Here is a 25,441-nt window from a genome sequence, read left to right as displayed (position 1 = left end):
GGGCCAAGTGTCCTCCACAGATGTAGGCTACTCAGGTCTGTGGAGGACACTGAACAGAAAATGTTAACAAATTATGGAGCCTTAAACTGCCTAATGCAAGTCAAGTCAGGTTGACAGAACAAGTTATTTGTCTTGACATGTTTTCCTTTGGTAGAAAGTTGAAACATATCTGTCTCCCTGCATATCACTTTTGACAATTAATTTGCCACCAAAGTAGGCTATTTTCACCAACTTTGATGTGCAATCCCTTTGTCATATTAGGCAAATAGGCAATGTGAGCCCTTTAAATATCATCACTTGAAGTCGAATCACTATGGCTTAATTAGTTAGGGCCATTAAAATATAGGCCTATTAACTTTGAAAACCCAATTAATATGTTCTTCAAACTACTGGTAGGCTGGCTTGTAGAAAAACAGACAGTCTTTCTAGCCTAGATGTTTTAACGTTTTATAGCTATAGCCTATTTTTAGACTCGTTGTTGGAATGCGCCGATCACTTTTCTGCGATGTAAAATATTTTGTTCCATACATTTTGACTCCGCGGTTTTGGTTAAACAAACTCATTTGTCATCATGCATTGCATTGTTCTTGTTGGTTCATTCGTGGTTTGTTTTTAACGTCTTTATTTCGATGACTGCATGCCTCTACGGACCGGTATAAGACACTCCTCTCGCAGCCGCGGGCCAGGACCGAGTATAGGCTATAGATCGGAGGGTCAGCAGAAACATATTTGCTTTCTATTCCGATGCTGACGCCCAGGGGACGAACAATTGTACACTTTATGCCAGGTTGACCTGCGGATATTATCAGCTTTATTTAGAGAACATTGTGTATCTTGCTGCATTGGAAGAAAGCAAGGGTAAGCAAATATTCTGGATTTGCTTGTTGCTTCTTGTGTAAACTTTTTGTTTTAACTAGGTTAGGCTACTATTACCTCCCGGCGTCATTCTCATATGTAGGCCTAGGCTATAACAGTGCAGTACACTGTAGTAGGCCTATATTATATTCGCTAACCATCCTAATGCATTGCAATGTTTTCCATTTTTATCATGCAATTGAAATGTGTTAGCAGAGTGCATAGCCTATACTTATAGTATGCTACTTAGCCTACACTGTCTGTGACTATTAACGTGTGGAAGCTGGCATTTTTTACGACATTGGGAAAATTAAATCAACACATAATTGTTATAGGAGGTTTTTCTGACTCCAGTGCAGGCGGTGGGTTGACCTGTTTTTAAATCTTCTTTGATCTCTTTGCAGACTGCGGCCATGTCAGAGAACATTCACATCAACAGTCCTAATGTCAGGTACACAGATACACTCATTGAAGCTCAGTACTCCTACCATACTACAGCGGTACACAGAGATGGGAACAACATCACAGTAAGTCACATTTTCTGTCAGTGTGGGCATGCATCACATAGGCTTGTATAGGGTTGCGAACCTGAAATGCTAATAAGGGACACCCATATCCAAGAAAAACAAGTGACACAGAAAAAGATAAAATGGTATATTATTTTAACCACCAATCTACAAGTTCACAGCTTGTAGATCGGCTATTTTTGGCAAGGAGACTTGGTGTACTACATGCACATTAAAAAAAGAATAAACAAAGTATCACGTTTACTAGATTAGATTAGATTAGATTAAATTTATTGTCACTGTACATAGTGTACAAATACTTGAAAGACAATGGAATGAATGAACAAAGAGTGCACTGAGCCGCTGCAACTGAGTGTGCCGCCACTAGTTTCGTCCTTGCAGAAAAAAAAGAAAGAAAGAAAGGGGAGGATGCAGGGGCTGGAGGCAGGGTTGGGGTGGGGGCGTTGACAGACAGAGAGGGAGGGGGGGTAGGGGGCATACATCACAGAATGCACTTGGATGGGGGGCAGGGCGGGTTGTAGGTCTGGGCAACAAAAAAACCACTACCCCCACACGCCACCCTTCTGGATGGAGGGGCTGCGTGCGCGTAGGAAAAAAGTGAAGCACAGCCGGAACAGCGCGGGTGGGGGTTGGGGGGTGGGGTGTGGGTAGGGTGAAGGCGGCGTGTGGTGCGGGAATGTGTGTGAAGTGTCTCGTTAAGTTCATTGTTTATGTCTGCGTATCCTGAGCGACCCCCCCGGATCTGGGTCTCAGGGTCGCGTTGTCTCAAAGTCCAGATAGTGGGAGGTAAACACAGCTAGCTGTGGAGACGACAGCCTTGGTTCTCAGTCGAAAAGCACCCTCAGTTGGCTGTGTGGTGGGGTGCGTGATTTCTGCTGATTTTTCTCCACTGTCTTTTCCATCTGTAAGGGAAGCCGATTTAATGGCCGGTTAATCAGGATTTTTAGGCGAGGAGACGAACTTTATTCATATTCTCCTCTCAGTTGTGCTCGCAGTAAGGTTCCTTGCAGTGAGGTCAAACGTTCCAAGGTGATGTCCATTTTCCGGTCTTGGGCAATGAGTCTTTCAGAAAGTCTTTCAAGGGTGTTGTCCAGCTTCTGATTAAGCTCCAGCAGTGCCGCAGACTGAGTGTCCAGCTTCCGATTAAGCTCCACTAGTGCCGCAGTATGAGATCCCACCACTCTGCACAGGTCGTTCACCACGGAGGCCAGCTTTGGAGCACCTTCATCTGCTCCTGTCGAAATCTTCCGGTATAGGTCAGGCCCAGGCCAAGGCCCAATAGCACCCAGCCTGCCAACATAAATCCAATGATGTAGAGGTCTTCCACATCTTCCACGCCGAGTACACTTAAGCACAAGATCCCCCATTTTTCGTAAAAAGGGTCTTTAACATAACCAGCAGAAAATGTCTGTGGACAAACCGTCTCGCCAGCTCCGGCATTCTGAAAAAAATTGTCAAATGCACTAATTAATTCCATGTTTGGCGAGAGATTTAGATTTTAGACGAGAGAGACGGTGTAGAGAGACACGAGCAGAGGCAAGCAGGGAATACAGACAGGGAGGGAGAGAGAAGAAAAATGCGACCGCCCTCTTCGAGTAGCAAGTAGGAAAAACTAAAAGTATATAGGGTTTAAGAGGTCACGGCACATACTTTGAGAAACCCTGCAGGCTAATTTATATGAGCTGTTTGAACATGTGTGTCATATACACAACACGCAAGCATACGTTTATGAAAACGCACTCTCACACATATGCTGGAATATGCTGGCACATGATGGAAGCCCTGGGTCTCAGGCAGCACATGAGAGGACGGAGCTGCTGCTGCACTGACCAGTCAAGCACTGTAGCTCTTTCCATCGCACGACCCAGGTCCAACGATGAGATGTCCCATCCTAATAATAAAGCACACACACGCACGCACGCACGCACGCACGCACGCACGCACGCACACACACACACACACACACACACACACACACACACACACACACACACACACACACACACACACACACACACACACACACACACACACACACACACACTTTTGATGAATTGAACAAGGTGGACCCTCTTGTAAACAAGTGTAATGCTTTATTGGGTCGTCCACTCACAATTTACAGTTTTTGTATTGAGTTGTGCTTGAAATGTACTGTAATTCTGCAAACTGTTAATAAATACTTCAATCAACACACACACACACACACACACACACACACACACACACACACACACACACACACACACACACACACACACACACACACACGTCACACACACACACACACACACACACAGATTCACATTTGAATCTTCTTGTTTCAGATAACCCCGACCACCAGCGAGATGACATTCCACACAGAGCGCCATGTTCCCCGACTGGGTGTCATGCTGGTGGGCTGGGGGGGAAACAATGGTACGACTGTCACTGCTGCTGTACTGGCCAACAGACTGGGCCTCACCTGGAGGACCAAGACTGGAGAAAAGGTGTGAGGAGAGAGACACCCACACATGCAAGCAGTGTTGGACAGTAACTAAGTACATTTGATTTTTGAGTACTGGAACTAATTAAAACATTTTGAGTATTTGTTAAGCTCATGACTTTCACTCTGTTATTTCAAATAGAAATGCTGTAGGTCTCCACTACATTTCTCAGAAGGGACTCGTATAGGATCCAAACCAAACAAAAATATATGATGAATTAACCACTTAAGCCCCATTTCAAATATAGCTGATATACAAGCTCACAGTGCGTCAACGTGTAAATTATACTGTGGCGCAAAAGTAGCGAAAATAGCAGATTTACAAGATAGATCACAATGTGGCAAATTGCGATGCATTGTCTGACCTTCCACTATTGTCAAACATTTTTGAAAATGACATTACGTCTGTCTGTGGGGTTTATAATTATTTAACCAATTATATTATCTTGTGCTTGTGACTAACTGATATAGATCTATTTGAACACAGGCCATTGTTTACATATTTAACAGTTTTTGACAGTTTCCATGTATTGTCAGCAACAATATTATTGCTATCTTTTGCTTTTTGGGCTTTTCTGCCTTTATTTAGATAGCACAGTGTAGTGTGGCAGGACATTGGGAGAGAGACAGATACACAGCAATGGTTGTCATCGGGCATGAGAATTGAACTCACAAGTCGATGCCAGGCATTAGAGGCTATAGGTCCTCATTCACAACGGCGTTTACGCTCATAAAGTGACGTTACGTGAGCGGAGCGTGAGCGGACAGGCATTTACGTGGATTCCCACATTACGTGGGAATTCATGAACTTGAACGTGAACTTGACGCTGCCGTTGGTTGGTCGGAAATTCCGCTAAAAGCTGCGCCAGCTCTCATGGTCGTGTACGGCTTGCGTAGATGTATTAAGAAGGCTTTAGTCTTCATGCTGAATCAATTAAAAGTCCCCAAACCTCAGATAAAATATGTAGGCATGTGTCCCCAACATTGGTCAGCACATAAAAGAATGATAGCCTATATAAAAGCCAAGTATCACTTGTATGCCTATATGCATGCATTCTAGAGGCAAGTTAGCCTAGAGTCCCATACAGAAACTGCCCCCGAGGCCGACATCTTTTTATTTATTTATTAGGATATTTCTAGCATGCGCGATTGGGGCTGCTCACTCGGCAGCCTTCTACTCGCAGTACAACGCGTTGTGAGATTGTAGATCGGATCTCGCGGACTCGCGCTGCATGTTAAAAAACAAACTCACAATTATAATAAGAACATACACTTATCTGCATTCTGCACTGTACGAATCCAATGTTGTTTAGTGTAGTAATGTCTGCAGTATAGGCCTATTTAAATTGTTTCGTTATGGAGCTCCTTTGAGTCAGTCTGACTGTCGGTGTGTGTGTGTGTGGGGGGGGGGGATTAGCCCTATATAAAAAATAGAAGACCACATTAGCCTATTTGAATGAATGGCATCAGCGTGTTTGAAAGTCGGCCAGTCATATCATAGTTTTAAGCCAGCTCACCTCCACTCGCGATTGTTCACAAACATGACGGACAGACAGACAAGAAAGGCTGTTGATGATGATTATTACTGTAACTCGCTGATCAGCATGTTGACAGAGACTCAGCCAATTAAAGTTTCACGTAGGCCTAAATGCCTTTGCTGCAAGCAACTATCTGCCTCCATTTGCGTCGTGGTATTAATTTATAATAATGTATATTGATCACATGCGGACGCCACACAGAATAGCCAACTCTTACCTGCAGCTGAGGAAACATACAACGTAGTTGGATCGGATGAAATATAGCCTTTAGTCCAAATCCCACAAGAAAAAAAAGAAAGAAAATATGTCCTGTGTCCATGCATGTCCATATATTTGCTTTCCAAATCCGACAGTGCAGGGCAGGGAATCAATCACCGCAGTAGACTAATCAATAGGGCCTTTTATCATTGCCGAGTTTTAATATAGCATTTGGTCGTGTGGTGAACAGTACAAATTAACTTCTTTCTCATTATGTGAAAGTAACTGTAACATCAGTTAACTTATTAACGTTCTGACATTTAACAAGGAGTGAAGCAATGCGTGCCAAGTTGGCAAGTTTCGTTTATAATTATATACATATAACTCGCGCTGTTTGCTTGAAGATCTGTCCGTGCAGAGCCAGAGACCCGCCTGTCAAAATTAACTGCTCTACAAGCTCATCGCGGCTGTTGTATATAATTTAAAACTTGGGAATCCTCTGTGCAGTCTATGATGACGTATTTCGATATTTCCTGTTGCCTTATATGGTCGTGGATGTTCCATCAAACCAGGCGACACCAGGCGAATCGCTTGGAAAAAATGCGGAAAGGATACACTCGCCGATCCGCACAAATGAAGTGATTACACCTGGTTCCCTGAATAACACGGGACTTAACCGTAGCGTGATCGGACGGATTTTCCGATATCTATACGCATGACCTTTACGCTTCCGTTACACTGTGGCGTATTTCTCCTTTGTGAATGAGGACCTATGTGACTATATGGTATGCAACCTTAACCACTAGGCCATTGGTGCCCCAAAATGATTGATCTTATTGACTAAATAGTTTAATTTGCCATTTGCTTCTTCTGATGCGGCTGTGTGCTTATTTTTTGTTGTTGAAATCAATTCACTTTTTAGTTGTTTAATATGGTATGATAATTTAACAGGCTACTGTTTGGGAATTCCACTCTGCAGCGGCAGAGAGGAGAAATCTCATTAATATCTTTGACATGCTGACAGGTCCAGTAGACCGCTTGGAGCCTAATTGACTAGGTCTTCACATCATTACCTTAAATGGACATTGTTAAACCTCTTTCTCTGTTACTACCACTGTGTCTCACATGGTAAACTATGCAGCGTTCACTTCAATCTGAGTGTTAAATTGACAGATGTTTCTTCTCGCAGGTATCTTCAACTTCATTGTCTCCTTGATATAAAATATGAATACATTTGTGATGATAAAAACACATGATGCATGATGAATGACGATTCAACTGAGAGTAGAATGGTTTGTATTGTAACCTTTTCCCTTCTCTTTCCATTCTTCAACGTTCTTTAGAGAGCAAACTATTTTGGCTCACTTCTGCAGGCGTCTACTGTTTGTCTGGGGTCGGGGCCGGAGGGAGAGGTCAACGTGCCCTTCCGTGACCTCCTACCTATGGTGCACCCTGATGATATCACCTTTGACGGTATGGGTGATTCTACACAGACAGCATGAAGTCTGACATTTTACCCTAAATGATAAGTGGCAACGTGGGTGAGGTGATATGTGTACTAGAGAGAGAGAGAGAGAGAGAGAGAGAGAGCCAGAGAGGTCAGAGTTGTCTTTTACATAATTTTGGTCATTCCTTAGGAGAAGGGTTGGGAAATATTAACTCATAGAGCAGTGGTTTCCAAGCGTTAGATAAAGACCCAAAATAGAAATTTGATGTCTCTCTGGGACCCAAACTAGTGAACAATGCAAGGTCATAATGTGTTGCATTGCGATGCATTGTGAGCTTGTATTTTCACTACTTCATTTATGGAATTTCATAGAGTTTGTTTTTGGGGCGAGAAATGTTGCATAATGTATTCTTTAAGCTACAATCGGCAAGTTTCATTATGTTCTACCCGAGATTCAAGCCTGGGCCTCCCGTGCGTGCGTGCGTGCGTGTGTGCGTGCGTGCGTGCGTGCGTGCGTGCGTGCGTGTGTGTGTGTGTGTTTTATTATTAGGATGGGACATCTCATCGTTGGACCTGGGTCGTGCAATGGAGAGAGCTGAAGTGCTTGAATGGTCAGTGCAGGAGCAGCTCCGTCCTCTCATGTGCTGCCTGAGACCCAGGGCATCCATCTATATCCCAGAATTCATTGCTGCTAACCAAGAGAGCCGGGCTGACAATGTGCTCACAGGGACCATGGCTGAGCAGGTTAGTCTCAAGTCTGTCTTGTTTTAACGGTGGAACTTTGCGCCATGGCGCATGGTCTAACCTTGCGCCTTGATTATGCCAATTTTGATATCTACAGGGCCTGAGATTAGCTGCAGATGGACAGACAGACAGACTCACAGAACCGAAAACAATCCCCACCCTCGGCCGTTCCGGCCTGATGCATGGAGATAAAATAATTTGTTTTCTAAACAGCAAGTGTTGCAGTTATAAATTATAATTCAGGATGCACAAATTACCCAAACCCTCGAACCTACACATAGCCTCCTTGTGTCGCTACATGGATTCAGATGCATGTACACATCCCAGGGTCATTTATAATATTCCAAATATAATCACATATCTGGCACTCTAATGCGATTGTTTGTATTTTTTAGAAGTGAGAGATGAGAGACTGCCAATGTTTATTCAAGTTTTCAACACATCCATGGGCAGAAAATGTAATCTTTTCCAAAGTCCCGCAACCAAGATGTGTTTTTTCCAGAAGATGACAATTTGAGTAATTAAGGAGGACAAATACATGATGTTCCTTTGTGTGGTGTTAATTCTAACTCTAACCTTTCATCTCTAGATGGAACAGATCAGAGATGACATTAGAGACTTCCGGCGGTCAAGCGGTGTGGACAAAGTCATCGTCTTGTGGACCGCCAACACCGAACGCTTCTGTAGCATCATCCCCGGGGTCAATGACACAGCTCAGAACCTGTTGGCTGCCATCAAGGTAACCACTTAGTATATGTACTGCTGCTACTGCAGCACAGTACATAACTACCACATCTCCTCTGATACACATGGAGTCGCTAGTCACTTATTTTCACCTGACACTAGGTGCGGTTCCATTAAGCCTTTGCGAAAAAAGGAAGCGTATGTTCATTAAGTCGAAAAAAGAAAAGCGAATTGTCGGTGTTTCCATTAAACTGATAAAATGCGCATATGCAATAAGTTCATGAAATGTGCAGTAGGTTGCACTGTTTTGCCAGTAAAGTGAGGCTCATGTAAAGTAGTCCTAATCGATGTTCACACCATTGATTTGATGCGCTGTATGTATGCTGTATGCTGTATGTATCTCAGTTTAACGGACGGGACCCCATATTCTGCGCTGTAATCTGATCCCTGGTCAGCGGCTGACCGACCGTCTGCTGCTTTCACAGTATTGACGACACCTACAGTCAAAGAACGTACAAAGAACGATTTGTTGTGTAATGCTTGTCTTAATATATTCGGGGCACATGTAGCCTATATGTCACGGGACTCGATTGGAGCATACTGGTCGTTTATACTGTAAATTGATTGATTGCAGCTGCAAACAGTTGTGAATAACTTGTTTCATCGGCTATATAGCCTATAGCCTACACGTTTAGGTTCACTCCACTGCACCGTTCACTCCACTGCCTCCCCATCGTTGTTTTATTTTATTTCCCAACTGTTCAAAAGCGATATAATGCGAGTTCAATGCTTTCTAATTAAAAACCTTTTCCGCAAGTGTTTCCATACACTATTTGCGCATTTCCCTTTTTTCGAAAAAGCCTAAATCCGCAACCTCCAAGCGAAAAAGTGTTTTTGCGAAAAATGGAGACTTATTCGCATGTTGATGTGTTTCCATCCAGGAGATTTTGCGCAAGAGCCTTAATGCGCAAAGAAACGGCTTTATGGAAACGCACCTAGTGAGGGCTTTCACCCTGGGAGGCATAATGCATGCAGAGAAACACACTATCCCTCCCAGTTCTGCTCCCTGCTGAGCAAGCCTACTGACCAACCTGTAGAAGTTGCTAGCCTGGGTGGCAAGCCGGTGGGAAGCACTCCCCTGTTGACTTCCCACGGGCTTGGAACGCCTGGCCAAGCCACACAGAGTGTTACATGTTACTTCCTTTCTCTCTACTTTTTCTCTCCACTGTACTGGAAAATAGATCAGAATGACAATGAAGAGGGGTATACAAAAGTTTTACAAGCAAAGGTTTCTTCCTGTCACATCCTACTATAAAATTCAAGGGCTACAGGTGTAATCTGTATGGGAAACGACTAAATGATGTCAATGGCTAGCGTTATGAGCTACTTTAATCTCAAACTAATTCTAGGAACCAGTAATCTAGGAACCAGTAATCCTAATCACATTGTGTGATTAATAAAGCTTAAAGCTTAAAGGATAAAAAGATTACTCTTCCTAACACTTTACTGTGGGCACACACGCACGCACGCACGCACGCACGCACGCACGCACGCACGCACGCCGTCGCACGCACGCACGCACGCACGCACGCACGCACGCACGCACGCACGCACGCACGCACGCACGCACGCACGCACGCACGCACACACACACACACACACACACACACACACACACACTAATTGAAAACTCACCGCAGGCCTGAAATAGTCGTCTGTTTCTAATCTCTGATGGTGGAGAATGAAATTATGATTTGCTCTTGCCCTAGTGGTTATTTTATCTCCAGTCTGCAGTACACATGTACGGCATTGATCATGTCTTTCAGGTGTATTACCTTCGGCAAATCCCATAACTTCCAATAATAATCACCACAGACTATGCTACAGTTATGCTATAGAGAGAGATGGAGAAACATATCACCTTGCATGCCTGGTGGTCTCTCTGCTCTGTGTTCAACTACTGAGACAGGTCCTGTCAAATTCTGCCATGATGATAAGATAGGAATAAACGCTGGTTGTTTCCTTATATCTTCAAAGTCTGGTGCAGCAGAGGTTTCTCCTTCCACTGTCTTTGCGGTGGCCAGTATACTGGAGGGCTGCGCATACATCAATGGGGCCCCGCAAAACACCTTTGTCCCTGGGGCTGTGGAGCTGGCAGTGCAGAGAGGGGTGTTCATTGGTGGGGATGACTTCAAGTCCGGTCAAACAAAGATCAAGTCAGTGCTGGTGGACTTCCTGGTCAGCGCAGGTATCAAGGTGAGAGGAGATCTAATTATTTAACATAAACCTAACCTAACATTGTATTCATGTAATTCTAAATTACATGACACTATGACTATGGCAGAGCTGAACATTTGTGCAGGAAGCATGTCTGTCTGTCTGTCTGTCTGTCTGTCTGTCTGTCTGTCTGTCTGTCTGTACTGTACTGTACTGTACTGTACTGTACTGTACTGTACTGTACTGTACTGTACTGTACTGTACTGTACTGTACTATGACGTCATAGTACTGACATCATAGACTGGCCTCCAACAGATAATTCAATCGGATAATTACGCTTCCTAGCATCAGATAATTACGCTGCTTCTAAATGATGTGATTAAACATGAAAGCATCTCTTCTGGAATGCTTATTTTATAGCTCCTCGTAGCTTTATCAGGTGGTGTGGCGGGGGGGGGGGGGGGGGGGGGTGGACTAGATTGTTTCCCTCCACTCCCTCTAATACAGCTATATCTATATCTGGAGCTCTGCAGTGTCGCCCAGAGGCGGCACAGCAGTTAAGGGTACAGAGTTATAGGTAAAGAGTAAGGACAATAAAAAGTACTGTTGTATACAGCAATATAAGGCAAAAGGAAATACAAGAAGCATCAACAATACAGAGCAACGGTATACAGAGTAAAAACAAATAAATTGTCATTACAGTCTGTGCTTCATGTCTCACCGTATAGTATCTCGTTTTTGTCTCAAAACAATTAATAATCATTATCAGTGCAATGGCACAGCAATGCAATCCTTTCCACATCGATGGTGTGCCCCCTTTCTCTGCTAGCTGTACTGGGTTGGCTCCCACAGTGTCATTGGGCTCTGCATCAGTTTTGGGTGTCACAGTGCCCAGCCAGCCACATCCTTCTCTCCCTGACCTTACCCATGACCCATGAAAGGCCTGTGTAGAGGTCCACATTTCTGATGTGGTCCTCCCATGTGACATCAAGTGCCATTCGTAGGATTCTTGTGTAGACACACCATCCAGGATGTTTTCCTGCTGTACTGTCTTGGCCCCGTACAGCAGTATTGATCCTACTGTAGCCAGGAACTAGCCTGGGGTCCACCTACTGTATGTATTCTATGGCATAGGCAGCTCCCGACAGGATCCGCAGGGAGAATCTAGACGCAGCTGCGCGACATGAGACTAATTCATTAGAGCGACAGAGAGAGAGAGAGGAGTGTGTCTGTGTATGTGTGTGCGTCAATTTAACAAAGGTGCAGACGATCAGCAGGGAGTGATCGACATTTGCGCTATGCTATGCCAAATTGAAGTGGACTCGGTCCCAGACTTTTTTTTCTCCCTGGAAATAAAAACGTCTGTGTTTCCGAGGCTAGCCAGGAACAGCCACCTCTTGATATCTCACATGTCAGATTTCCACACTCTCCTCATCCCGTACAAAGCTTTCCAGGCAAATGCCCTCCGGACCTTCAGATCCTGTTCCATCGAGGCAGTCCAGGCACTGAGATATTTGAAGTCCTCGATTATTTCGAGCACCAGCCCTGCTGGCAGTAGCAATTATGGTTCTGTCTTCCGCATTGAATGTCATTAGTTTTCTTGGCAGTGAACTTGAGGGCGATCTTTTTGCACTCCATTACTACTTCCAGGCAGTAGTATGTTCCCTTTATTTCTCTGCAGTTTCCTAGACTAGGGCAAAGTAATCTGCATAGTTGAGGTTGGTGATTGTGATGGTATGTACTCACTGACTCTTCCTTCCATGATTTGAGTTACCTGTCTCCACAACAGCCTACCTCCATTGTGAGTTACAATCACCTTGGCAACAATGACGGGAAGAACCTTTCGGCTCCGCTGCAGTTCCGCTCCAAGGAGATCTCCAAGAGTAATGTGGTGGATGACATGGTTCAGTCCAACCCCATCTTGTACCAGCCTGGAGAGAAACCTGACCACTGTGTGAGTTTCTGCGCATGTGTGTGTGTGTGTGTGTGTGTGTGTGTGTGTGTGTGTGTGTGTGTGTGTGTGTGTGTGTGTGTGTGTGTGTGTGTGTGTGTGCGTGTGCGCGTGCGCGCGCGGCCAGGGCCAGGCTGCAGGATGAAATGACTAAGGGTGCAGATGAAAATTGCTAGGGTGCACAGCAGCACAGGAAATATTGTTATTTTATTTCAACATACAGCTATAGCGTTGTTAAACCAGTGATAACTGTACAAGTGCTTCTGCCTCCAGAGGGCGCTGTGGACTGTGTGGGGGTTTGGAGAAGTGTTTATCAGCCTGTTGCCATATGTTGATTGATTTAACAATGAATACCGTAGCTGAATGCTGAAATAAAATGTACTGCTGTTAAATAGGCAGCATTTATTTAAGCAGCTCAGCAGTGGAGAGAGAGAGAGGGAGAGAGAGAGAGAGACAGAGACAGAGAGAGAGAGAGAGAGAGAGAGAGAGAGAGAGAGAGCACATCTCGCTCGTTCAAAAAGCCTTCACCAATTAAGTTCACCATTCTGTTGCTACAGCTACATTGATAAAAAAAATTGAATAGTGAAAAAGAATTAAGCCTATATCATAGCCTAAAATAGCCTGTTTCAGACAGACATGACAATTAAACCAGCAGAACAAAATATGACAGCTAAATTCCAACTGAACCAGTCAATAGATTGCAGCCCAATAAGACAAATGTCCGACATGGAAAGCAATAAAAGGCACTGAATATTCCAGCCACTGCCAATCCCGTTCATTAAACCAGCTTCTGCTAAATTAGCTGTTTTATTGTAAAATATTCGAGTTGGGTATGTTTGTAGCTCCTGGCTTCTCTGTCCCCAAATCAACCGGCGGCGGGTGTGGACGTGTGGTGGTAGGCTATAGGGCAGGCTTACCGAGGCGAGGTGGAGGGGAGAGCTCTTCCACAGCTAGAGGAGAGGGAAGATCATGGTCTTTGAATCACTTTGTTTTGCGTGATTTTACTTACCACAACAAAACACAACAGGAGTCAGGACGAGGTGTAACTATAGGGTCAAAATTAAAATCACTAAACAGCTCTGTCCGTAGTGCCACTGCTGACTGCTGAATAACAGGCTACTGACACTGTCTGCGCAGGCAGGTGATTGAACATTGGGAAATTAGACTGGCTGCAACGACAACAAGCAATTGAGATAATAGGCTGGCTGTGGGCTGTGGCTATATAATATTACTGGGTAAAACTGCGTGTTTTGATACTGTTATTGTTATCTCTATGACAATTATAATATTCCGAATATATTTTTGTTATTTTTGATATTTTCATAACTTTACATAAACTGAGGGTGCACATTTTGCAACTCAGGGTGCTATGCACCCTCAGGCACCCCCGTGGCGCCGGGCGTGTGTGCGTGCATGTGTGCGTGCGCGTGTGTGTGTGTGCGCGCGTGTGCGTGCGGTGCAGGTAGGTACCTACTGTTCTAACTAACAGATAATAGAAAGGTGTTCCTGATTCAATATTGGTGATCTTCACACACACACATCGTGTGTGTGTGTGTGTGTGTGTGTGTGTGTGTGTGTGTGTGTGTGTGTGTGTGTGTGTGTGTGTGTGTTTATAGGTGGTGATTAAGTATGTCCCCTATGTCGGAGACAGCAAGCGTGCCATGGATGAATACACCTCTGAAATCATGATGGGAGGGACCAACACCATTGTACTGCACAACACTTGTGAGGTTAGTGGTCACTAAATGTTCACATGTCTATGAAGCATCTGTACTGTGTGTATCCGTGAAATGTGCGCATACATGAATTTCCAACTTGCCATCCCGCTGAAATATGTAATATTCAGTTTCCAATCTTTGATGCTACTGCACACTGTGTGGAACTTTATATGGGTAGTTGGGCACCTCATATAATTGATTGAAATTGAAATTTGCTTAACACTTTTTTGCTAAGGACGTGTATAGACGTCCTGGGAATCAAAACCACGGGGTGCTAACGACGTGTATAGGCGTCCTTAGGTCTTTTTTATTGCTATAAATAAAATATTTTCTTTTCATTTTTTTTGGTTGGCCTTTCCTTCTGCAGTGTACTTCTTGTGTTTCGCACTGCCGTTCACTTCCTTGTTTACGTTCTATTAGAATGGCTCGTAACTCGGGAGCTCTCCATGGTTTTGACCAAAAGCGCAATGTTTTAATTTCTGACTTCAGCATGCATCTCGTTTGGAATATAAACGCTTCTAGAGAGACTTAAGTTTAGATGAATCAGCGTGAAGTAAGAACGGAAGGTTATACCTCCCGGTTTTGGGGGGGAACGGAAGGCGGAGCTTTTCAGAGTAAAATCTGCCATATCTGCTGACACTCTAGCGCTAGAGTTCTAGAATCTTGAAATCACCAGCAAAAATAGTGTTAAACTCTGTTTTGTCAGAGTGAGGTAATAGGTGAGCCATAAGAGCAAGGCAGCAAGCCAAATCTAGGCATTCGACACATGATTATTAAACTAATTTGTGTATTGGGTGAACCCCACTATACTTATGACAACATACAACTGACGTGTTGTATCATGTGGGTTTAGAATAGGCACTATGGGTATTAAAGCCTTATTCACACAGTACTAGTATCACCTGGGGGCTGGGGACCTCATAATTTTGTGCAGTGCATTCGCACGAGATAAGCGAAGACTGCATGTGTCAAGTTTACAAGTTTTTTTTTTTTTTTTATGTTTTTTTTTTGTGGCTTTCGCCTTTATTTTATATATTTTAAGGAGGGACAGACAGTAGGCTGACAGGAAATGGGGAGAGAGATGGGGGGAAGACATGCAGTAAGGGCCGTCGGGATCGGGAGTCGAACCCGCGGCACACTGCCAGACTGGATTACCAGCCAAGGTGCCTGGACCACTGAGCCATGGCCCAGGCCTCAACTTTACAAGTTAATTGCCACCGTGTGGCCATAGAGGGTAGTTAGCTGCGCCAGCCGGAATTGGTCATATTCAGTCACTTTCACTTACGTTTTCCCGGCTCGCAGACCGCTATTGTAAGAATGCCTTCTACATTAGCTCACAATGTTTATCTTTCGCCAGAAACGTTAATATTTCAATCACGATGCGATGAAAAAAATCACAAATCAGATGCAAACCTCAGATGGATGATCATCACCACGGACAGCGTCGTATAGTTTCAGAGAAAAGAGCGAGGGGGTGCTGAGGGTATGCAAGGCGTTGCGTAGCAACCGGGCCAGTGTTAAAAGTAGATTTTCAGCTAAACCGTTTCATATTGATACATAAGTATTAAGTACATTAATTTACATAGAATTCCGACAAAGGCAGTTGGATTTGAATTGACGGAATACTCCATCAAAGGCAGCTAAATTGATTACTGGTTCATTCACAGATAACCTCTTCAATTACCGGTATTACAAATTACCATTGGTCAGTCACCACAAGTAATTATAGTAGTAATACATAGGGTTGTATGAAACAGAAGTCTGAGGAAGAGCCTTGTTGTTTGAAACATCACTCTAAATTAGATCTATAAAAGAAATCGCTGTTTGGTGTGTGGATTATTCTGTTCATTTCATTAGTTATGTCTTTATCCAGTACCCATCAGATTTGGTATTGCGATGTGCCTGTCTTTTCTTATCCATTATCCGTGAACCACATTTTCAGCAATAATTTGAGGAGATTATTCATAACCACATGGGGAAACATTAATATGGTGGTCCTGCTTAGGTGCCCATCCATAAAAGAGAGAACTGTGCACTGACATTTTTGCATTAATTTCACTACGACATCCATTTAAAATGCTGGAAGATGGAAACCGCACATTGAAACCCAAATTCCAGATAAAATTACTGAGCATTTGATTATCATCAGGGGACCACTGTCTGTGCAGTGTGCACTGAATTATATTAGGCAATTGCCATTGGAATTTTTACTTGACAAGTTTCACTCTGGACAAAAATTATAAACACCATACATTAGGCTACTGGACGTCCCCAGTTATCGTTAGTCCTGTAGCTTAGTTTCAGTACCAAACCTATTGTATTTTACATGCTTTTTAATGCGATATTAAACGTAATCTTACTGCCTTATGTACTGCATTCTCAAATTTTCTGCCACAAGGACTCACTGTTAGCCAGTCCAATCATTCTGGACCTGGTGATTCTGACGGAGCTGTGTCAGCGGATCACCATCCGTCCCAAGGGAGAGGAGGACTTCCAGTCCTTCCACAGTGTCCTGGCCCTGCTCTCCTACCTCTGCAAGGCTCCCCTGATCCCCCCCGGGGCCCCACTGGTCAACGCTTTCTTCCGTCAGAGAGCCTGCATAGAGAACATAATGAGGTTTGAGACAGCACTACTGTGGGGTACTGGGTTTACTGTAGATGCATATACTGTAGGCTACATGCTTTCCCCTGATGCTTACAGTATATATAGACCACCAGTGAACCAAATAAATCTAAATATCTATTTTTTTATTGTGTTATTAATAATAAAACCTTTTTTGAAGATGACGTTTTGGGCATTTTTGCTTTATTTAGGGAAGACAGTGTAGTGAGACAGGCAATTAAGGGAAGAGGGGGGGATAGGTGAATTTTGTTTCTTCCCATAAGATACTCAAATACTGTAAATAATTGTGTCTTGTGTCCAGGGAAGTTACTTGCTATTGATGTGCCAGGACTCAGTAGTAAGGTATGTCGCAGGGACTTGCCAATCCAACCCTTGATGCTGAATGCCAATTGGGTCCCATTTTTTAGAGTCTTTACATGGCTGGGGATTGAACCCCAACCTCCCAAGCTGATGTGTGGGAGGGGGTGATTACTGTGGGTCCATAGCTATACATAGGAAACTCTGTGGTAGAGATGATACAGATGATTTCAGGAACCATGACTAACACACGTTTGAATTTATCATCATATAATGTGGATTGCCTCCTTTTTGTTGGTTCCAGAGCATGCCTTGGACTCCCCCCTCAGAGCAACATGCATCTTGAGCACAAGCTGCAAAGAGGCTTCCTGCCTCATCACAGGAACCTGATCCATGGTGCCAAGACAGAAAAGGCCCTCATCAACGGTTACCATTTACCTCAGGAGAATGGAGGTGTACATGTCATTGAGGCAACAAAAGTATAATCACTGCAGATGACCTTACTTACCCTTGATATAAAGCGAAAGTACAATTTCAGCATTATTGTGGTACTGCATGAATAAACAACTGAATCTATCTATCTATCTATCTATCTATCTATCTATCTATCTATCTATCTATCTATCTATCTATCTATCTATCTATCTATCTATCTATCTATCTATCTATCTTATCTATCTTATCTATCTATCTATCTATCTATCTATCTATCATTGACTATATGTGTGTGACCCGAATGGAAACAAGACCGCAAGGTCTTTCTTCGGAAATCCCTTTGGACCAAAAAAAAAAGTGCCTGGCTGTACATTGTGCTGTTTGCATTCTTTTTTTCTTATTGTCTAATAAAAAAGGTTGACGACAGAATACAGCATCTAGCAATGGGTCTGGTCCACAAGATTCACTACACCACCAAGATACCCATGTACCTGTCTAAATACTTCCTTAATGTAAATTAAGTCCACACCCACAACACCAGAGGGAGTTCATCAAACCATGTGCAACCCAGATTCTGCACTAACAAGGGACTAAATTAATTTCGCTCCAAAAATGTGGAACGCCCTACCAACAGTCATTAAGACATGTGAATCCCTTGACTCTTTCAAAACCGCTCTGCAATTCGAAACTAGCCCCCGTAAAATCTGAATCCCCCACCCCTTTTTCCCCTCACTGTAGGCCTATGTTTGTTTGTTTTTTCCTTTTTACCTCCTCTTATGATGATTTCCTGTTTTTGGCTATATAGAAGTGTAGCCTATAGCCTTAGCCTATAGCCTAATTTGTACGTCTCTAAATATTCTGATGAATGTATTGAAAATGGTGGACACTATTGTAAACAAGTGTAATGCTTTGGTGTCGTCCCACAGTTAACAGTTTTTGTATGAAGTTGTGCTTGAAATGTACTGTAATTCTGCAAACTGTTAATAAATACTTCAATCAATCAATGAAAAACAAATAAGCACAACTACTTGATAACTTGAATAGATCTGTGAAACCAGCAGTGGCATTTATAGTTGATAATAAACTGTATTTGCTAAATTACTTTTTGTTATTTATTGTATTACTGTAGGTTGTTATACTATACTTGCTTGCTAGCTTACTTCACATACGCACGCGCACGCACACAACGATCGCGCACATTCGTCAGGCGGCGCGTCCTTAGCAACCAACGAGTAGACAACATTCACAATAACAAGCAGTGTGTCAGTGTGTTCAATCAAGTTATCCTTGTTTCTAAATCGGATATTTATCATCATATACGGAGTCATACGATTTATTCGACACTTGTGTCTGTGTGGGAGTGGGATGAGTAAACTGCAATGGATGGACCAACGTGACTAGGCTACATTTTCCGAACGGAGCCCCGGTTCAGCAGGGACCGCGTAGCCTATATATGAATCACTTCCGTTGCAGTTTCTTCCCAGCATCAGCATCTTAGCAAACAATAGTAATGGCGGAGAAGCGCAGGTCCGGTGTTACTTCGGGGATGATGTCTGAAGTCAAAACGACCAAATCAGAAACCGAGAGGGACGTTCTCTCGCATATGGGTGTGGGGGAGCTACTTCGGGGAGCTCTGTTGAAGCTGGTCGAGTCCAGATCGGACGACCCAATTGGGTTTTTAGCCGACCACTTTTGCAACCTCGCCTCTGTGACAGAGAACGGGGCAGTTGGGTGTAGTGATGGAGATCAGCCGAACGGCGGCGCACAAGAGCAGCAGTATCTCAACAGAGCACTGTGGCACCTGCGGCTGGCGCATCACTCGCAAAGGTCTGTTCAAACCTCTGTTCAAATGTAGAATAGATGTACCGTTAGCGTTAGCTCAGTTTGGAACCTCAATAACTATACGCTTTAGCTCCAAGATGAGGTTCCATGGACACTGGACACTGGTATCCCTGCACTGCAGGTCGAAATGGGGTCGAGCGGCTCCGTCCACAAACAGTTCCGTAGTATCGTTTCCAAAAAGTAAAGGTATCAGAACCGATCGATATACAGTTGATTAACTTAACAATGCAGCCTGCATTGTTAAGTTAATCAACTGCATTATGCAGGAACGTAACATTTTAAGTCAGGGGTGAAACAACCGCTTACAAAGCGCCGCGGTTGTTTGTCAGCCACAGACAGCCTAGGCTACCGTGTGATTTGCCTAAACCTAACCTAACCTCAGTAAACTAAAAACTATACCTAAACTAAGACCCTGTTGGATAATTAAAACAAAACAAAAAAAACACTTAAAAACAATTAAAATAATAATAATAAAAGTGGCTGCAGACAAATATTTTGAAAGAAAGTAAAGGCTATAATGTCTGTTGCAACCTACACTGCAAAATTGTGACTGCCAATTTAATTCTGAGAATGTAGAAATGGACCCATAATCAGAGCTTGACATTAAGGCTTGTATTAAGTATTAAAGTATTAAATCTTCCCGGACAAGTGCATTCAAAGTGACTCTTGGTTTTGCTTTTTCTGTGACGCTCATACCAGCCAACAATATTGTCTGGCTTTCCTAATCATCACCTTTCCAATATTGTTAATAGCCCTAGAATGTCTGTAATCTTACATACATTCATGTATTCCAAATACCAAATACACAGCCATATATCAGTCCTATCAGAGCAGTTAGCAGACCGACCACGTCAGCATTTAAACTTGTAGCAAGACTCACCCAGTAATTAATTCCTAAGACTTTGAGTCAGATATTGTCCTCTAGTTTCATATCCATGTGAAAGGTCTGGCAGAAAACATATGTTATGTAAAATATTGCCACTTTTACATGAGGAAAAGCTAGACTGAAAATATAAAAAAACTTCCTTTGGGAAGCTCAAACATTATGGCGCACACAATTGACAGGTGTGTTGCGATTGGTGTTGGGTAATAACAAACAACCTATTTTGTGTGCCCCATACATTTGTGTATTATACATTTGTATATATACATTTGTATCTACATTTTTGATATGTTCAGTCCTGCACTCATTCTGGGCCCCTCGCCGGAAGAGAATGTCGTCCATGTGCAGCTCGTGGAAAAGTGGAGTTGAAAAAAAGGAGTTGATTTAAAATGTAGGCCTATTTGTGTGCTCGTGCTCCGTGACTTTTGTGTGAATGGGAAATATACTTGTCCGAAGGACAAGTGCCTCAAAAAGTTAATGTCAAGCCCTGCCATAATGATACATTTTTAGTAGGCCTATAGATTTAGCTGTGTATAGTGCACTGCACATAGTGCATTGTAACATGTTGACGATTAGGGTTAATGTTAGCAGTGAAAGGCTGTTTCTTACACCTCTATCATTTATTGTACTTCTCTTTCTCTTTATTGTACTCATTTATTATATCAAGATCTGCCTTCAGCAATAATGTGCGTGTGGCCTATGACATCCTGGCTCAGACTGGTCCCCAGAGATGGCTAAGCGTGGCTCCTGAGGGCCCTGATGGCCCCGAGGTCTCCAGTACTAACAGCCCCACAGGCGGTGGGGTGAGAGGTGGCCTCTATTCCCAGACACTCCAGTGCTTGTGCAGTGAAGGCGGGGTCCCTGCATCTACCTCTGCTCCTCTCCTCCGACGCCTCCACTGCCAAGACCATGAAGCTGTCCCCTACGATGTCTTCCGTCACGGTGTGCTCACGTGTGCCGTTTTCTCAGACTATATACGCCAGGCACAGAGACTTTATGCTGAGGTATGTTGCCCTGACGAGGGGCCTGCGGGTCGGGCACTTTGCATGGCTGTACTGGGGACCCTCCAGGAAGCTCTGGAGACCTCCCAGGGCTGTGATACGAACCGCAGTGCTAATGCTAACACTAAAGCCAATCCCTGTCTGGAGACTAACCTGAAGGCGAACCGCTATCTGGAGGCCAGTGCTAAAATATCTCCCTGCAAGCTGGCCCAGGCAATGGCTGGGGCCCAGACAGGGGGACCAGGTGGAAATATGGATGCAAAAGAATTTGAGAATGCTGCGGCAGAGCTCTTTATCACCAGAGTTAGAGTTGTGTCCTAGTCTTAATTTGACTATAATGTATTCTCATCACTTAGTTTAACTAGTAAAAATCTTTTGGCCCCGTCGTAAGATACAACAGTAAGATGCAGCAAGCAATAATGTAAATGTGACATTAATGTACACAGATTCACAAGGATAAGTTAAAGAAGATGGTGACTGAACTGCTAGAGTGGAACTTAAATTATATAATATGTTTATTATTGTTGAATATGTTTATTATAAAAAATATTAAACATATAATTATTATAAAGCTATATAATGTGTTTGTAATGTGTAATAACATAAAAGCACATAAAAGACAAACATTGTATGAGTTTGCAGTATAATTTGGTAGTAATTTGTTAAGTTGCTCCTGGTTGTACAGTACATTGGTATGGCAACACAAGCCAGAGTTTTTAATGATGTCTGTAACTTTTGGGGGCGTTCACTATATATTGTCCAGGGTCATTAGAAAACTATTATGTAAATGTGTAGACTGAGTGGCATTGCCACATTGACCTTAAATTGGCTAAGTTGAAAATTAATTGAACCTAACCCCAATTTACACAAAGCAGCTGGATGCCAGAAAATAACTCAAAGACAAGTGGTGGTTGGGGGGATAATAAATGAATAAATACAATTAAAGGCCTTCTATCCTTTTTAATGGGCTGTAAAGCTGTCGGAGATGAGACTGGAGAGGTCTTTTTGCATAAGAAATCAAGGCCCAACATAAATAAAGGCTGTTTAATTCACTGTGAAAAATTATATGTCAGTATTGCCTGACTCTTTTTGTTAGAGTGATGTGATGTGGACAGTGGAGAAGAGCCATACAGTCAGTAGGTGAGCTGCCATTTTAATTTGATGAGCCTAATTTTAAAGTTGCAATGCTGTCCTATACAGGCACATATCTCCAGGTCAAGCAAGGATTGGTTTCCTTCAAATCCTAGATACCTGGGATGTGCCTGTGTGCTTCCCCCTCCACCATGGTCTAAAATCCCATTAGAGCTAGTAGGGCCAGAGGCTACTAATTCCTACACGGGTTGTGTTTACAACCACGGGCCAGAGCAATGGAAGAGTAGAGAGACCATCTTCAACCACTTCAGAAGTACTATTTGAATTAACATACAGATTGTTTAACATAAAATCATAACATAACACTCCAGGTGTCAGCATTAAATATAATGTAGGCTATATTGATATGCTAATGCTACCTAGTATAATATATAGAGCATAAACATTAAGATCTTGTAATACTTTTATGTCTATGATGTGATTCCAGCCGCTAGGTGGCAGCACCACACTTTGGGATTGTGGGTGAGTCCAACAGACAAACGAGAACAGCGGAAATCAACTTAACATGTCAACAAAGCGCTTGCTATTAATCACCGTTGGGCCATAAATAAATGTTTATATTGCTGCCAATTGGTAGACGAAATGGAAACAGAAGACAGGCTTCGGTCTCTAATGTTCCTAACGACTTATCTGCTCCTGAAACGTAGAAGAGATGTAAACAATGCTAACATTCAGAGACGCAATGAGATAGAACGTCGCATCCGTCATAGACAGTACTTTTTCCAGAGACAGAGGAGGATGCTCATGGTGAGTGAGATAAAATCTCTCTCTCTCTCTCTGTAGTGTTTTTCTTTTTTCAGTCTCTCCCCCTTCCAGACAGTGATGGGTAGAAGAGTCACATTCATTCACGTTCACTGAATGATTCTCTCTGTCTTCCTCACTTTCCATGTTTCTGTGTCTAGGAGGCTGTTGAGTTACTGTTTTTACAGGAGAGGTCATCATATGGATCTTTTATTAAAGGTGCAATATGTGATATTTATTTGTTAAAATTCATGTTAAATAAGGTAGCTCTATATACTGGTTATATATACTAGTTATAACCATTGCTAAAGAGGGGTCTCTCTGTGTCTCTTCAGCTCTTTAGTAAACAGAAAAAGGATACCACTTTCATCCAATCAGGAGAAAAAAACTCATACAGGAAATAAACAATAGGACAAATAAGTGAAATTGTACATGATGACATAAAGAAATGAGAAGACATACCTGTAGATTGGATGAAATTGGCAAGTTTGGCAACCCAACTAAAAACACATTTTCTGTTTATTAAATAGCTGGAGAGACAGTGTTACTGAACAAAGAACAAACACGTTATAGCAATGATTCATATCAGAATGTATAGCTTTATCCTTTTCACAAAACATTTTAACCCAAAAATACCGGTACCGCTTATTCTACTTCTCTATTTTTATCTTTTATCCATTAATTTGCATTTCTTCATCTAGGAGCCTAACAACATTGCCTTCTAAACAACTGTAAGGAACTAATACTTTACTGTATAAGTTGATAGATCACAACTTTGTGTTTTTTCTGTCCCAAGGTGATGATAGCCGGAGGGCTTCACTCCAATGCCCGCATCCGCACCCGGCCATGGACCACCACTCAAAGCACTGATTGGTGGGAGCGGGTGGTGATGACAGAATTCCAGCCTTCCGATTGGCTGGATAAGTTCCGCATGAGCAAGGAGACTTTCTTCTATCTGTGTGAAAAACTCAGGCCCCGTCTCGCTCGACAGGACACCAGCTTCCGTCTGGCATTACCCGTGGAGAAACGTGTTGCCGTTGCTCTGTGGCGACTGGCGTCTAACATTGAGTACCGCACAATTAGCAGCCTGTTTGGTGTGGGTAAATCCACTGTGTGTAGGTGTGTGAGAGACTTATGTCATGCCATCGTGGCACTCCTCAGCCCGGTGTACTTACGGCCCCCCAATGATCAGGAGCTTGAGGATTCAGCCCAGTTCTTCCTCTCCCACTGGGGTTTCCCTCACTGTGTGGCTGCTGTGGCCACACTGCACACAGCCATCATCACGCCATCAGCCAACGTGTCTGACTATGCCAACCCTGCTGGCTGGCTCTCAGTGCTGTCTCAGGTGAGACACCCCCCTAATGATCATATTCACATGGCCGCCGGGCGGTCAAAAGTGTACCTCAACACATATCTTGACATAGACTTTGTTTGTTAGCCATTACACATTACCTTTAATGCATTTAGCAGACACCATTATCCAGTCATGCAATTAATTTGACAGATTATTGCTTTCTGTCCCTCTGATGGTTCAGGTGTCTGTCAATGGACTGGGGCAGATATGGGATGTGTGTGCCAGTTTCCCTGGTGGTACGGAGCCTGTAGACATCCTGCAAAACTCAACACTGTGGGCGACAGCATCAGAGGGTGGACTGAGTCCTGACCCTCCCCGTCTCTTCAATGGCAAACCACTCAGGTATGGTTAAGCGTTTTTAAAATTGCCCAGGTGGGAATTATTTTAGAACCCTGTGTAATACCAAAGTTGTGCTTCGTCTGTGTCACACTAAGATTGTGTAACTGCATTTAGATTAGTACAATGGACATCACTGAATATGTAGGGGTCCACGCACCACAGGTGACGACAGGTGTCAATGTGTGCCAGAGATAATATGTACCGATGTTGATTTGTTTGAGTTTTGGACAGAATCTGTAGGAGTTGTAGCAAAAAGTGTGTTTTGAAGAAAACGCAACACAGTCTGGCCGGGTGCAGGTCTTTTTTCCGACCCGCTAAAATTCCGACGGGCAACAGTCCGATGGCATTATACAGACAATAGTTCCCCCCCCCCCCCCCGTGTGTGTGTGTGTGTGTGTGTGTGTGTGTGTGTG

General features: G+C 43.3%; 3 protein-coding genes across 3 annotated transcripts in view; all 3 read left to right on the top strand.

The window, feature by feature from the left end:
• Positions 1-719: 719 nt before the first annotated feature.
• On the top strand, positions 720-18,742 carry LOC306942085 (inositol-3-phosphate synthase 1-A-like). The gene is made up of 11 exons (XM_079527786.1): positions 720-858; positions 1,260-1,382; positions 3,707-3,868; positions 6,944-7,073; positions 7,598-7,791; positions 8,381-8,530; positions 10,513-10,731; positions 12,483-12,647; positions 14,261-14,374; positions 16,761-16,978; positions 17,586-18,742. Exons 2-11 carry the CDS (start codon positions 1,269-1,271, stop codon positions 17,764-17,766), a joined length of 1,647 nt encoding a protein of 548 aa, XP_079383912.1. The 5' UTR covers positions 720-858; positions 1,260-1,268; the 3' UTR covers positions 17,767-18,742.
• Positions 18,743-19,200: 458 nt separating this feature from the next.
• Positions 19,201-21,996, top strand: tpgs1 (tubulin polyglutamylase complex subunit 1). Its single transcript, XM_079528089.1, has 2 exons — positions 19,201-19,543; positions 21,109-21,996. The coding sequence occupies exons 1-2, from the start codon at positions 19,227-19,229 to the stop codon at positions 21,761-21,763; spliced, it is 972 nt and encodes a 323-aa protein (XP_079384215.1). The 5' UTR covers positions 19,201-19,226; the 3' UTR covers positions 21,764-21,996.
• A 1,065-nt stretch (positions 21,997-23,061) lies between these two features.
• LOC306942589 (uncharacterized protein) overlaps positions 23,062-25,441 on the top strand; it is a 7,304-nt gene continuing 4,924 nt past the window's right edge. Inside the window, exons 1-3 of the mRNA XM_079528598.1 lie at positions 23,062-23,341; positions 24,132-24,680; positions 24,871-25,031. Coding sequence (XP_079384724.1) covers positions 23,177-23,341; positions 24,132-24,680; positions 24,871-25,031 — 875 coding nt within the window. The 5' untranslated portion in view covers positions 23,062-23,176. The remainder of the gene's footprint in view (positions 23,342-24,131; positions 24,681-24,870; positions 25,032-25,441) is intronic.

The sequence above is a fragment of the Electrona antarctica genome (assembly GCF_951216825.1).
Source record: "Electrona antarctica genome assembly, chromosome: 18".
Taxonomy (NCBI): domain Eukaryota; kingdom Metazoa; phylum Chordata; class Actinopteri; order Myctophiformes; family Myctophidae; genus Electrona; species Electrona antarctica.
The sequence above is the reverse complement of the archived record's forward strand: the minus strand, read 5'-3'. Positions and strand labels throughout refer to the sequence as shown.